The sequence below is a fragment of the Sus scrofa genome, chromosome 13, assembly GCF_054392235.1.
Source record: "Sus scrofa isolate SSC_HxYL_T2T_F1_AM1 chromosome 13, Sscrofa_HxYL_maternal_Yorkshire_Landrace_v2.0, whole genome shotgun sequence".
NCBI lineage: Eukaryota > Metazoa > Chordata > Mammalia > Artiodactyla > Suidae > Sus > Sus scrofa.
This window is the reverse complement of record NC_139395.1, coordinates 53,941,890-53,956,160: the sequence shown is the minus strand read 5'-3', so window position 1 is coordinate 53,956,160 and position 14,271 is coordinate 53,941,890. Positions and strand designations below refer to the sequence as shown.

General features: G+C 36.1%; 1 protein-coding gene across 2 annotated transcripts in view; it reads right to left on the bottom strand.

Moving 5' to 3' along the window:
- APPL1 (adaptor protein, phosphotyrosine interacting with PH domain and leucine zipper 1) overlaps positions 1-14,271 on the bottom strand; it is a 35,934-nt gene that overhangs the window by 3,983 nt on the left and 17,680 nt on the right. The window contains 9 exon segments of one of the 2 annotated variants that reach the window (NM_001134966.1): positions 262-314; positions 1,631-1,813; positions 2,219-2,310; positions 5,114-5,170; positions 6,657-6,699; positions 9,566-9,754; positions 10,436-10,594; positions 11,313-11,395; positions 12,577-12,723. In NM_001134966.1, the coding sequence (NP_001128438.1) occupies positions 262-314; positions 1,631-1,813; positions 2,219-2,310; positions 5,114-5,170; positions 6,657-6,699; positions 9,566-9,754; positions 10,436-10,594; positions 11,313-11,395; positions 12,577-12,723 (1,006 nt within the window). 2 annotated transcript variants of the gene reach the window in all.

Here is a 14,271-nt window from a genome sequence, read left to right as displayed (position 1 = left end):
AGTGTACTGTGAGTAAAAAGAAAAAACTGTGATGTAAAGATAACATTAAAATAGCATATATATATGTATAACAATCATTTTGTAATATACCTCAAACTAATACAACACTGTAAGTCAACTATATTCCAATAAAATTTAAAACAAAAAAACAAACAAAAAACCCCACAACATAGAGCAGAGCAAATGTAAACAACAAATTCTTCACACAGTTTACTGCTCTGAGAATTTCTAAAATATACAAATATTACACTTCTGTTTTACCTTCAGTTTCGGATTTAATACCTCCTCCAGATTCTCCAAATGGATTTGTACGCCTGCAAAGTGTTTAAAAAAAAATTATGAACCACTGGTCAGCTACCATGAGAAACATGGAAGGAACCTCATTCACTGAACCTAGAGTTAAAAACTAAAAGTCACAAAACCTTGCACATACATTTTTAAAAGCTCTCAAATACCCCTTCCTGTTAAGGGCACTGCTGATGACCAACCTATTAGTGATGAAGACCCCTGCCCTCACACTAAGTTAATAGGCTGAAGTCAAAGTTGCTACACTTTAGAAGATGCAGATGGACTGGATATTTAGCCACAGACACACAAAAATCAACATAATAAATCGTGTTGTGAAACTTGAAATTAAAATAAACTAGGACAGAGGAACAGCTGATTTAGCTTAAATTTTAGCTACATGAGAAAAATGCCAGGGATTTCCTGGGACTGTAAAAACCTATTTTTAGGTTCTCTAAGTACATGTCACAAGTTAACTTGAACATTTTGTAGTGTTAACCTGTATTTCTCAAAGCACACCTTCCAGAATGAAGAAGAAAAGCTAACTAGAGATGGAAGTTACCTGCCTCCTTAAGTGTGTCTAGCTTGTGGCACGCCCACCACAAAGGAAGAAAAGTACAAATCAGAGTAAGTTTTGTCAGCAGAGAGCTAAGTGGTTCTGAAATAACACTGGCTTTAAGATAACATGAAAGTGATCTCCCTAATACATGTCTGACCTCTTATAGCAAATGCTAAGTATTTCTGTGATGAAATGTAAATACCTTTTCTTGGTCACAGCCATATGTATCCAAATTACTACATTATTAGGTGTCCATCCTACTTAATAAATAATTTGCCATAAGGTATGTTTCCTTCATCCACAGCCCCAAAAAATAAAACTGTAACTGCTTTGACAAAGACTTATTATATAAACAAAAGATAATTCATCAGTAACTCATAACATGATAGTGTTTTAGTACCTTCCTGGAGATTTCTTTTTCTGACACAAGATAATATTTTCCAATAAACCCATAGCACATGTATTACTCTCAAGAATTTTTAAAATATTGTCATGACCCAAAGATATGATCTTCGACTTTCTTCTGTAATTTTAGGAGTAAATACCTTAGAAGTAGATCTGATGAACAGCTGAAAATTAAATATTCTAAATATATTATCTTTAAGTGAGGCAGAAAACAATGAGAAAAACCTGCATGATTCTTCTCCAACTGTCATAATTCTATTAGGTAATTATAGAATGTAAAATAGCCAATGTACAAGATATGTGAAAGATGACTCTCAAGTGTAGAAATGGAATCATAAGCCTACAGACCACAGCACAGTATCTCCATGGGCTATCACACACCTGCCTCCCTGGCCAGAGGCTTTTGCCTGGCCAGACTGATCTTCGCACACAGGAGAAATGATGTCAAACTGTATTGGGGTGTCTGGGGCAACGAGAGAATCTAAAGAGAGGGCAGCCAAACTTGAGGACTCAGATCCTAAGGATCCTGAACTGCTGGTTCGAGCTGTCGGTGGCCGAGATTGTCTAATAAGCACAGAAGAAAACAAGAAAGCATTGCATTTAGTTTTCTCTTTGGTACACTGAACACTTAAACTATGAGAAAAGAAAATATAATTTTATAAGTCAATGAGAACAGATTTCAATAAACAATCCCACGTCAGAGCTACTTTATCAAAAGGCTTCTTTCCTTCCAATTACTAAATTCAGAAACATGAAACATAAATCACATAACCTAGAGATAAACAATAGGGAAATTTGGAATCATTATTTATTTAGCACTCTTGCTGGCAAAATTACCAATTTGAAAATACATTTTCTGAACTATTTTGTACTAATATAACTAGTACTGCTAAAATCAAAGTGTAGTGTTTGCTAACATTTTTAATTGCCCATATGGTTCTTTAAATAACCCACAGTCTGGCAACTCACCCTGCTGGCCGCAGGCTCTCGTGCCTCTGCTGGAAAGATGGGGAAGGAGTGACAGCTTCCAAAGCTGACTGATTTACTCGTGCAGCAATTTCCTATTTTTTTTAAAGGACCAATTAGTAAAGCAAGAAATCCAAAAGTTTAAATATAACTCTCTCAACTGTCAGTATCTTCTTGAGTTAAATTTTATTTTTGTTTTTTGTCTTTTTGGGGGGGTGGGGTGGGCACACCCAAAGCATATGGAAGTTCCCAGGCTAGGGACTGAATTCGAGCTGCAGCTGCTGAGCCTATGCCACAGCCACAGCAATGTGCGATCCAAGTCAGGTCTGCGACCTACACCACAGCTCAGGGCAACGCTGGATCCTTAACCCTCTGAGCAAGGGCAGCAATCGAATCAGATTCGTTTCCACTGCACCACAACAGGAACTCCCTTGAGAAGTTAAATTTTAAATGTAAAGTTACTAAAGTAATTCCCTTCTCTTGTATTAATATTAAGATACATAATTAACTTCACAACTTTATAATTTGTTTCCTCTTACTTCCTGTAAATCTATGAGGGAAATTGATTTTTTCTACTAAAACGCATAATAAGAAATTTTTTTCCTTAAATTTTTAATTACCAGATTTTTTGGATTAAGTTTGTATTACTAGCACCTAACACAGAATCTAGCATTTGGGTGCTCAAATTTGCTAAATAAATTTAAAAGGAGTAGGAAATAGTCAAAAAATAATAAAGTATTTTATAACTATGATGCTGAAGTTTTCATAATTTTCCAGAATATATTTATGCTCAGAAATATCTGTATATTCATTAATTGATAAAGTTATCAGAGATATTTTCAGGCAAAATTTGAAAAAAAAAAGCTTTCCATAAGAAATATTTTAAAAACTTATTGTTTTATTTAAAACACTAGCTAAATAAAATAGTATATACATTAGAAAAAAATAATCACATAACATTTTTGCACTTCTGGGTCCTATATATAGCAAAAATATGAAAACAATATCACAAATTGATCAAAACTTCTTTCATTAATACAGATAAAATAATTCTGGATAATCTGGAAAATATTAAAACTTTGACTTCCGATAATTAGTAGGAAAGTAAAATAAGCCTGAATTATTCAAATCTGAACACTGTATTCTCTATGTATTCCCTAGGTATTAATAAGTTGTCCAATCTGCATTTGCATTTTTTTGTTGTTCCCAAGTGACATAACAGAAAGAAAAGGCTAGATTGGTAGATCAGGTTATTAAAAACGAAACACATCTCTAGTGTTACCACTGATTTTCTGAGATTAAACTCTTAAGATCATTATAAAACTAACAGAAATTACTAATATTTTAGAGATCATGAGATTTTCTTTTTTTTTTTGGCCGCACCCACAGCATACAGAAGTTCCCAGGCCAGGGATCGAACCTGAGCCACAGCAGTGACAATGCCAAATCCTTAACCACTAGGCCATGAAGGAACTCCAAGATTTTGTTTCTTTAGTTCAAAACTTTTCCTAAGCATCTAAATCATATGTGTCTTGGTTGGCACCTCAAGACCATACCATAAAAACAGAACCTTTCTTTTCCAAATTGTTCTTCTCTCACCTGGGCTTAAAACCTCGAAGTCATCTTTAATTCATCCCCATCTTTTATAACAGCCAGTTTCTTCATCCTTTACAGTGGGTCAGTTACTAACTAGTCTGTCAATTTCTTTTTACCAGTTTCTGTGATTCATCCTTCTCTCTTCCCTCAGGTTACCACCATGTTCAGACCCTTAATTCATGCGTAAAGTATGATAATGGCCTCCTACAGTCCCCTACCACTCCTGTCTAATCAACTGTTACACAAACAACAGTTTAAGACTTAGAAGAGTGAGAGCTTCCTAGAGAAATTATCCCCATTCTGCCTCAACTGAAATCATCTGCCCCACCCCCAACCCCAATCAGCCTCACAAAACCCTGGGAGGCAGCTGGGTCCTCAGCCTAGCTGGCCTACCACTAGGCCTACCAAGACTGGCAGAGGTCAGATGGCTCCTTTCTTAAACTATGTCTTTTCCTAACTATACTGCAGTATGGTCTCACTTCATTCCTTCTGGAGTTCTCTGCACCCCTGGGTTCTGCCTGTATGTTTGGGCTGCATCTACAGCTGTGTCTACTCTGCTGAGTTCATCTGATTTGATACCGGCTACTCAAAGCGTATGAAACTGGCAAAACTTGAAAGTTCAGGCTGCTCCACCCCAGACCAACTAAAACATAACATCCATTTTAACAACATTCCCAGGTGATCTGAATGCACATTTCAGTTTTCTATTATTCTCCATTAAGAACCTTCAATTCTAATTACACAACTAGTTTCATAAACCCATCATTTGTGCACTTGTGCTTTTTTTTTTTTTTTTTTAAATTCTCTTATCTGCAATGTCTTCTCTTTTCCTCAAAATACAGACACATCCTACCTGGCTCAAGTTTCTGCCAACTCCATAGAATTTTCTCTAAATAAGTCCATGCTGATCTTAATGTCCTCAAATCTTAAACTTTTAGTCATCACCATACACTTGACATTATATATTGATTTATATGAAATGTTAAAGTTTTAGCTTTGTCTTCCTACACACATAAGCTCCTGGGGGCAGAGGCCATGCTTATTTTTCTTCTTATCCTTATTCTCCATAGTGTGCAACACAGTGCTAAACACAAAGGTAAGGCATTTCTTGGTTGACTGGTTTCAGAACCTTTTGAAATAATTTATTGCCCTAGGAAGATCAGATACTCACTCTATACATGATAATAATTAAAACTCTCCATTGAAGGACAAATTAAAAGATTAGATAAAATGCAAAAAAAAATATAAGCAAAGAATTATTCAATTTTGCCAGATCTGGATACCATAAAATAAAAATATTACCTCTGGGTTTTCACTTAAATATATTTGTTTAGATATATTATTTATTGTACAGATCCACTGCAAGAGGAAAAAAACAGAAAAATATGATTAATAAGAATTAATACAAAATATGATTAATAAGAATTAATACAAAATAGGATTTTTTTCCTGCAATGCTTCTCTTCTAAAAGACTGTTGAATATTTACCTGACATAGAAGTTTCATTGGAAGTAATAACATATAATCTTATAATAAAGATCTTCCTATATATGTAAAGATAATATATTTGAAAGTATAACAGAACAGTGAACAGATTTATTTTTTTAAAGCCCAAATTTATTTATACAAGGAAATAAAAAATATAGCTATCATGTTAAATTATACATTTAATAGTCTATATTTATCTTTTTATATCACATCCCCCTTAAAACCCCACCAGTCTGAACCCAGTTGTCATGATTAATATCAATGTTAAAAAAAGTTGAGCTAAATATATTCCCTGTAAAAGTATTTTACATACTTCCCCTTCAGGTTTATAAATAACATAGAAAACGCTCTCTGCTTCACTCTAGAGGATTCCAGTGCCTGAGGAACCTCACAAAACTAACCTAATATTGTTTGGTAAACCTTGCAAAGAGCAGACACATGTCTGCTCATGATTTCCTCAGAGACCAAAAGCAAATGTTAATACCTACTCTTTACCATAAATAAAAGTTGATTTCTACATAATTTCTAACCTTGTCTTTTACCAACACAATTATATAATAGATAAAATGGCTCAAAATAAACCTATAGTAAATTTTCACTGAAGATTTCTCAAGACAAAGTTTTTGCAGCATCAGTTCTTGGTAGTAACTTACCTTCCATATTCGATGTATCAGGAGTAAAAATGGAGCCAAAAATAAAAGGCTAATAAGGAAGAACAGACACTCCCAAATTTTTGTTATTGTCTTTCATATCCCCTAGGTTTTAAACTTTGTTTCCTGCCATGCTACATGTGCTGCAAATACTGTCTCAGAGAGTTGGTAAGCAAAGGGAATAAATTAAACTCTTGCCTCATGATACTAACAACCTGCCAGAAAGCAGTAGTCACAAGATCATTTCTGAATTTGAGCTTTTAAAAAGACAGCAAGAGATGATCTCTATAGGTCCAGTTATAAAATTCTGTGTGAAACTTAAGAATGTTGCTTGAGGACAATAGATTTTCAAAATTTAATTGATTAGGATTTTCCAAATTTCTATTATGAACACAGAAATATGATCTGTCATCAGAAAAATATCTCAGAGTTCCCGTTGTGGCGCAGCGGAAACGAATCCGACTAGGAACCATGAGGTTGCAGGTTCGATCCCTGGCCTTGCTCAGTGGGTTAAGGATCTGGTGTTGCCGTGAGCTGTGGTATAGGTCACAGATGCGGCTCAGATTTAGCATGGCTGTGGCTGTGGCATAGACTGGCAGCTGCAGCTCTGATTCGACCCTTAGACTGGGAACCCTGAAAATAACAAAAAGAAAGAAAAAGAAAAGTATCTCAAGATGATGCTGAAGAATTAAGTAGATAAATTTTACCTCTTCATGGTCTTTTTTACTCTCTGCTTGCAAAATTGAAGACCTAAAAAGAAAGGAAAAAGTTTGTCAACTTCTTCTACAGTACTTTTTTTTTTTTTTTTTTTAATTTTATGGCCACACCCATGGCATATGGAAGTTCCCAGGTCAGGGACTGAATCCAAACCATAGTTGTGACCTACACCACAGCTGTGACCTAGGCTGCAGCTGTAGCAATGCTGGATCCTTTAACCCAGTACACCAGGCCAGGGATCAAACCTGTACCACTGCAGTGACCTGAGATGCTGCAGTCGGATTCTTAACCCACTGCGCCACGACAGGAACTCCTCTAACATACTTTCAACATGAGGTGAGAAATTTTTTATCTTTAAAGATACACATAACAGCAATCAGTATCAAGATAAAACAAACAAACAAAACTCAAAACCAAAAACACACAACTAATCAGCATCTTAGGGAAAGGAGACGACCAGAGGCATCAGGACTCAGATTTTAACAGCTCTTGACTTTTCTATGCCAAGATGTACCAAGAAAGAAATGTACTGGGGAGTTCTCACTGTGGCACAGCAGGTTAAGGATCTGGTGTTGTCTCTGCAGCACCACGGGTTCAGTCCAGGTCCCAGGGCAGTGGGTTAAGGATCTGGCATTGCTGCACCTATGGTGTAGGTCAAAGCTGCAGCTCAGATTAGATCCCTGGCCTGGGAACTTCCACATGCTATAGTGAGGCCAAAAAAAAAAAAAAAAGAAAGAAAGAGGAGTTCCCGTTGTGGCACAGTGGTTAACCTATCCGACTAGGAACCATGGGGTTGCAGGTTCGATCCCTGCCCTTGCTCAGTGGGTTAAGGATCCAGTGTTGCCGTGAGCTGTTGTGTAGGTCGCACACGTGGCTCGGATCCTGTGTTGCTGTGGCTCTGGCATAGGCCGGCAGCTACAGCTCCGATTAGACCCCTAGCCTGGGAACCTCCATATGCCGCGGGAGCAGCCCAAGAAATGGCAAAAAGACCAAAAAAAAAAAAAAAAAAGAAAGAAATGTGCTGGTTTTCAGAAGATAGACTGTAACAAAGGTGCACTGCAATTAAGATAGTGCATATCAACTATCTAACAGTTACCATATGTATTTCAAATATAACTCACTTATTAGAAAAATACTAATTTTTTTAAGTTATTTATTTCTTCTTGAATGTGGTAAAATAAAACTTTTCAGAATATGAATCACTAACATAGGGATATTTAGTTTTTCTATAGATGTTAATATTTTGAGTTAGAAAAAAAATTTTTCACTAATTTGGAATCACACTGAGAATGTGAAATGGGAAATCATATTAAGCATTAGTAAAAAAACTGAAAATACAAAAATCTAAGTACATGCAGTAATGTTAACAACTTGGTAATTTTGACAAATGAAAACAGGGACTCCCAACATCTACTGTGATAAATGACACACAGTAATTGACATTAATTATACGTGTATAGAAGGAATATGAAATAAACATCCAGTATTTCCTCAACTATTTAAAAAATGTACTTTGGGAATTCCCTTGTGCAGCAAGCGAAGAATCTGACGTTGTCATTGCAGCGGCTCTGGTCACTCTTGTGGTATGGGTTTGATCCCTGCCCTGGCAACTTCTACATGCTGCAGGTACAGCCAAAAAAAAAATGTACTTGGAATAAAAAATAAAAACTGTAAGGCAAATGACCAAAAAGTTATGTTGCTTCTGGTTAGTGAGATTATAGCTTTTTTTCATACTCCTTTTATATTTCTCTGTGCTTTTCAAAAATTTGTTCTAAAAGCCTCTCTGGGAGTTCTTGTTGTGGCTCAGCATGTTAAGAACTGGACATAGCATCTGTGAGGATGCAGGTTCAATCCCTGGCCTCGCTCGGTGAGTTAAGGATCTGGTGTTGCCATGAGCTGTGGTGTAGCTTGCAGATGTGACTCATATCCCATGTTGCTGTGGGGCTATGGCTGTGGCCAGCAGATGCAGCTCTGATTCAACTCCTAGCCCAGAAACTTCTACATGCCATATCAGCCCAAAAATAAAAAAAAAAAAAGGCTACGCTATAGATTCTTGTTTAATGCAAAGGTAGCATAAGTTTTAAAAAATGGCATATAAACATTAATGGCCTAAATAATTAATTTGATCAGAAATATTTGATTAACATTTTAAAATATTACTATTAGCATCTAGTACATGCTAGGCACATTACATATGTTAGGTTTCTATTGCTTTTTTTTTTTTTTTTTTTTTCTTTATTGGCTGCACTTGTGGTATATGGAAATTCCCAGGCGAGGAATCAAATCTGAGCCAGAGCTGTGACCTACACCACAGCTGTGGCAATACTGTATCCTTAACCCATTGCTCCAGGACAGGGATCAAACTTGCACCACTGCAGAGACAACACCAGATCCTTAACCCACTGCACCACAGAGGGATCTCCTAGATTTCTATTCTTTATAACAATTTACAAAATAGGGACTATGGTTCCCCCAGCCCCATTTTACACAGAAAAATGAAGCTCAGAGAGGTTAGGTAACTTGTACTATACAAGAAGGACTGTGTAGGACTACACTCAGGTAGTGGATCCAGAATTTGAACTTTTTGACCCCAGAGTTGAAGCTCTTTCCACCAACTTGTGCCACCTTCCCGATACCATCCTGGATTTTCAGTCACCAGTCTCTTAACATGAAATCACAGGTCTTTACCATATAACCTTGCTTTGTCAACCTCGAAATATTGACACCACTGAACCAAGTCAAAAAAGAGAATTCAACTAATTTCTACAAGATTAAAAAGAAAATATCTTAATACATAATAATTCTAAAATATCTATACAATTTCCAAATGAAAAGAATTACCCTACATTTCAGTAGTTTAAAATATGACAGATTTTATTAATAGTGGAAAAATACTGACTTTTTTCCATCAAAAGAAGTGATCTGAAAACAGTATCGCCGGTCTTCACAGTCCACAGCCATTACTGAACAGTTGTCTATGTCCATGGCCAGGCCTCCGGCTACGTCCCCACGGGCCTGACTCATTAGGTTTCCGCCCTGCGTGAAGTAAAACTGTCTGTCCCAGGTAGATGACACCAAGCCTGTTTTACTAAATGAAGAAAATACATTCACTCTTTAATAACAACACATCTGAAATCTTATCATAAGCCAAACACAAGATCAAGAACATCACAAAGAACCATCTTGCAAAACGGCACTAAGGTGCCTAGAAAATATAAACATCAGTTTTCAATCTCTAAAATAAATTCATATATGCTGACCCACTTATGTGAGTGTGCATGTATATATTTCCAAGACAAGGTTGGAAACTATCAAATTACAGCTGTTATAATGCTGTTCCCTAAAATATAGTCCAACTTTCAAGGGAATTAATTCAAAGCAAAATAATTTATTTTACTGCTAGGGTTAACTTGCTTTATCCTATCTTCAGTTAAAAACTAAAATTTGACTTGATGGTGTAATTATGTAAGTATAATAAATTATATTTAATAGCATTCACATGTTATGCTAGATTTATTTAAACTCAAACTGGTTTCAATTTTTAAATAATTCTAAATTATTCAATAAATATCTAAAGAGAATTTTACTTCTGAAAATTATTCATGTACCTCATCTGTCAAAAAGTTGGCATAAATACTAATACCACTGACTAAAAAGATTCAACATTTAGTAAAATCAAAACAATTTGGAGATATCAATTCTATCCTGTAATCACTCGCTATTACCTTAAATGACACACAACATATGAAAATAACAATAGTGTTCTTACTTCCTAGCATTAAGGTAGCCAGCTTTCCGGGTTAAGTTTCGATTAACAGGAAATTTGGTGGGATCTGGGTCAGGCACATATAAGGGGTCACTGGCTACTTCCAAATCCTCTATTGTCTGCTGCATGGTCTCTACATCACTGTCCATTTCCCTGCGAACACTAACACATAAAACAGATTATTTACTACCAACCACGACAAAGAACTCCATACCAATCACGTTTATCTGTATATTTGTCCTGTATATATTTTCTTAAAGAGAACAGCAGTGGTGTGGGTGGTTAAAGTAACATGAACATGTTATGAAGCAGCTTTGTTTTATTTTAAACTTAGATACTTTGGAAACAATACTAAATTCCAAAACTAATGAAGCCACACTGATTAACTTTGGAGGAATTTTCAAACTATTCTGTCCTGTGCCTTTAAAACAATAATCATTTTTCTCTCTCTCCATATTGCAGATTAACCACATCAATGCTCTGACTTTTGAACCTAATTGGAACTGCATTCTTTCTCTTTAAACTTTCATGGCTTAGGAGGCAAGATTTATTTAGTAATCTCCTACCCATCCCCTACAATTCATATAATTGTGAAGATAACTCACTTTAGTTAATTACTATTATGTATCTGTTATATTCAGACATAAAACACAGTTTACAGTCAGTAAAATACCATCAGATTTGATAATGCTATGAAATTCAGAGTTCAAATTTTGTGGAAACGATAGTGAGGAAATCAAGATGCATCAACGAGCCACTCAAGAAATACTTTCATGGCAGGAAAATAGTCCCTCAGAAATTAAGTGGTAAATATTTTTAGATTACATATTTAACTCATTCTCATAATTTCATTTGCAATTTTAAGGAAGAAAATACTTACTTCTGTACACTTGTTCCAATATTAGTTAAGAATTCTTCCAGTTGGTTATTAAGATTTTCTGAACCCATCTTAAAGAAACTTATCTGAGGCAAGAAGATAAGTGGGAGGGGAGGGGAGTGGAGGGTTGAACAACAGAATCATACACATATACAAACAAAACACTTAATCGTGTAAACAGTAGTCACCAAGATACTTGGTTAAGCAAAAAAGAAAGGATTAATTCCCGTTGTCTCAAAATAGTTTGAAGTTTACTAGACTTCTACTGGACATAGAGCCACTGAAGAAACTACTTGAATTTCAGTGTGCATCTTCGTATATATTAATACATGCATATGGTAAGCAAACTTTTTAAATTGGAAAATATATTTTAAAACATTTCAAGTAAGTCATATGGATAAACTATTTCATGTTCACTACAAAGATAACTATGTTTCATATCTGAGGAATAATAAGCACTCATATTGGAAGGTATACTCAAATTTCTTTAAATTCTTGCTTTTTAGGGGACTGCCATTTCGTCTTAATGTTACCCGAATTTAATTTTCCAGTCTCTTTCCTGATGCGTAATGCTTGGGATACCCTGGAGTTCATCTATTATTTTTAACTCAGGAAGCATGCAAGGAACATGAGACAAACTCAAACATATCCATTCTCTTTCAGATCTATTACGAAGCAAGAGTGGAAACTCTAGCAACAGGACTAAGTCTGGAATTCATTTAGCTTTCTGTTCCCTGTCCCCAGCTGTGATGCACAAGGCCGAAATACAAGATAAGTGGTTTCACTTACCCAATGATTACTGAAATCTTCATTTGCAAGGAAAACCATTCTCCCTAACTTCGTTAAAATAGCACTCTGATCACATTTTTTTAAATTACTTTAAAAACACAGACACAAATGAGTTTTTTTGTTTTTGTTTTTTTGTCTTTTCAGGGCCACACCCATGGCATATGGAGGTTCCCAGGATAGGGGTTGAATCAGAGCTGTAGGTGCTAGCCTATACCACAGCCACAGCAACGTGGGATCTGAGCCATGTCTGTGACATATACCACAGCTCATGGCAACACCGGATCCTTAACCCTCTGAGCGAGGCCAGGGATCAAATTTGCATCCTCATGGATACTAGTCAGATTTGCTTCCGCTGAGCCACAATGGGAACTCCGAGTATTCTGCCCTTGGTGTGGAATATCCTTACACTTAACATAAAATCAAACTTAATATAAAGGCCTTAGGGCAGTTATAATCCAAAATACAGTACAGTATTCACCTGAGCTTGCATGTATCCAAGTAGAGGTTCTAACAATGCTATTTTCTTTTTGTATTGAAGAGTATTTAATGCACAAAAATAATGCATCATGGTCTGGTGTTGTTTTTTTCTGGAAGTGTAGACATCTTCTGTTACTTCATATTTCACCTTTGAGTGAAAAAAATTAAAAATATTATTATTTATTTCATTTTGAATTACCTTTACTAGTAGCTGAGGTAAAGAGCCTACCCAAGGTAAAAGATGCACTAGCAGCAATTGTGCATAACTTTTTTTTCTGAGACAGAAATCCTGCAGAATACTGGCTAAGAAAGTTTTCCTGTTTTACTCCCAACCACTTTATTTTTAAAATGTACCTTAAAAGTAGAATTCTGTACATAACTAAGAACACTACGGTACCTGAACTAAGCATGGCAGGGAAAGTCTACCACATGGAGGAAAAGCAGACAATAGTTTGGTGTTAGCTTAGCCATTAATCTTTGACCTTTTTCAGTTCACAGCATACCACTCTCCTCCTAGTTCTCTGTTTCTCTTTCTACTGCTTCTCTTTTCTTGTACTTGTTTTCCTTCATCCACACTTAAATTATGTGTGCTTCCCTGAGTTCTTGTATTCAGACAAGTATTTATTGAGCACCTATTACATAATATATACTGTCTCTTCTCTTCTGCTTTCCTTAGAATACCAAATCAAGTACCAAGAATATTCTAATACATCAAATTTTTATGTCTTGCATCTCACTTTCCCAGTTGTCAGAAGAAGGAGATCTCTAGGTGGATTCTTTTTCTTTCTTTTCTTTTTTCTTTTTTTTCTTTTTTAGGGCCACAACTGTGGCATATGGAAATTCCTAGGCTAGGGGTCAAATTGGAGCTGTAGCTGCCTACCACAGCCACACCAGATCTGACCCACATCTGCAACCTATATCACAGCTCATGGTAATACCTGATTCTTAACCCATTGAGTGAGGCCAGGGATCAAATCTGCCTCCTCATGGATACTAGCTGGGCTTGTTACCACTGAGCCACAACAGGAACTCTTCTAGGTGGGTTCTTTCTTTTTTTTTTTTTTTTTTTGTCTTTTTGCCATTTCTTGGGCCACTCTCATGGCATATGGAGGTTCCCAGGCTAGGGGTCGAATCAGAGCTACAGCTACTGGCCTACGCCACAGCCACAGCAACAACAGATTGTTAACCCACTGAGCAAGGACAGGGATCGAACCCATATCCTCATGAATCCTAGTTGGGTTTGTAAACTGTTGAGCCACAAAGGGAACTCCTCTAGGTAGGTTCTTTATGTGTATATGTGTGAATGTGCTGGAGACATACAAATCTGAAGACAGTATCTCCCCCTGCTCCTCTACCTTGTTTCTTAGCTCTCTTAATTTTTCCAAGATCCATCCCATCATCCAAGAATTTTAGGACTCATTTTTTATTCCTCTTCCTACCATAACTAAAACAAGTCTTCTCAATTCTACTTTTAAAGTATCTTCCAAAAGTATTCCTTTCTCTCCACTTTCAATAACAACCTTAGCTGAGACTCTCCTAATATCTTTGCAATATCTTTTCACTGGATTTCCTCTAGTCTTGTCCCCTTCATATTTCCCTTCATATTTTTATTCTATAACACAACTGCAAGGTGCTACACATTTGCTTAAAATCCTCTGGTGGCTGCCTACTCCAACATACATTTCAGTCATTGACA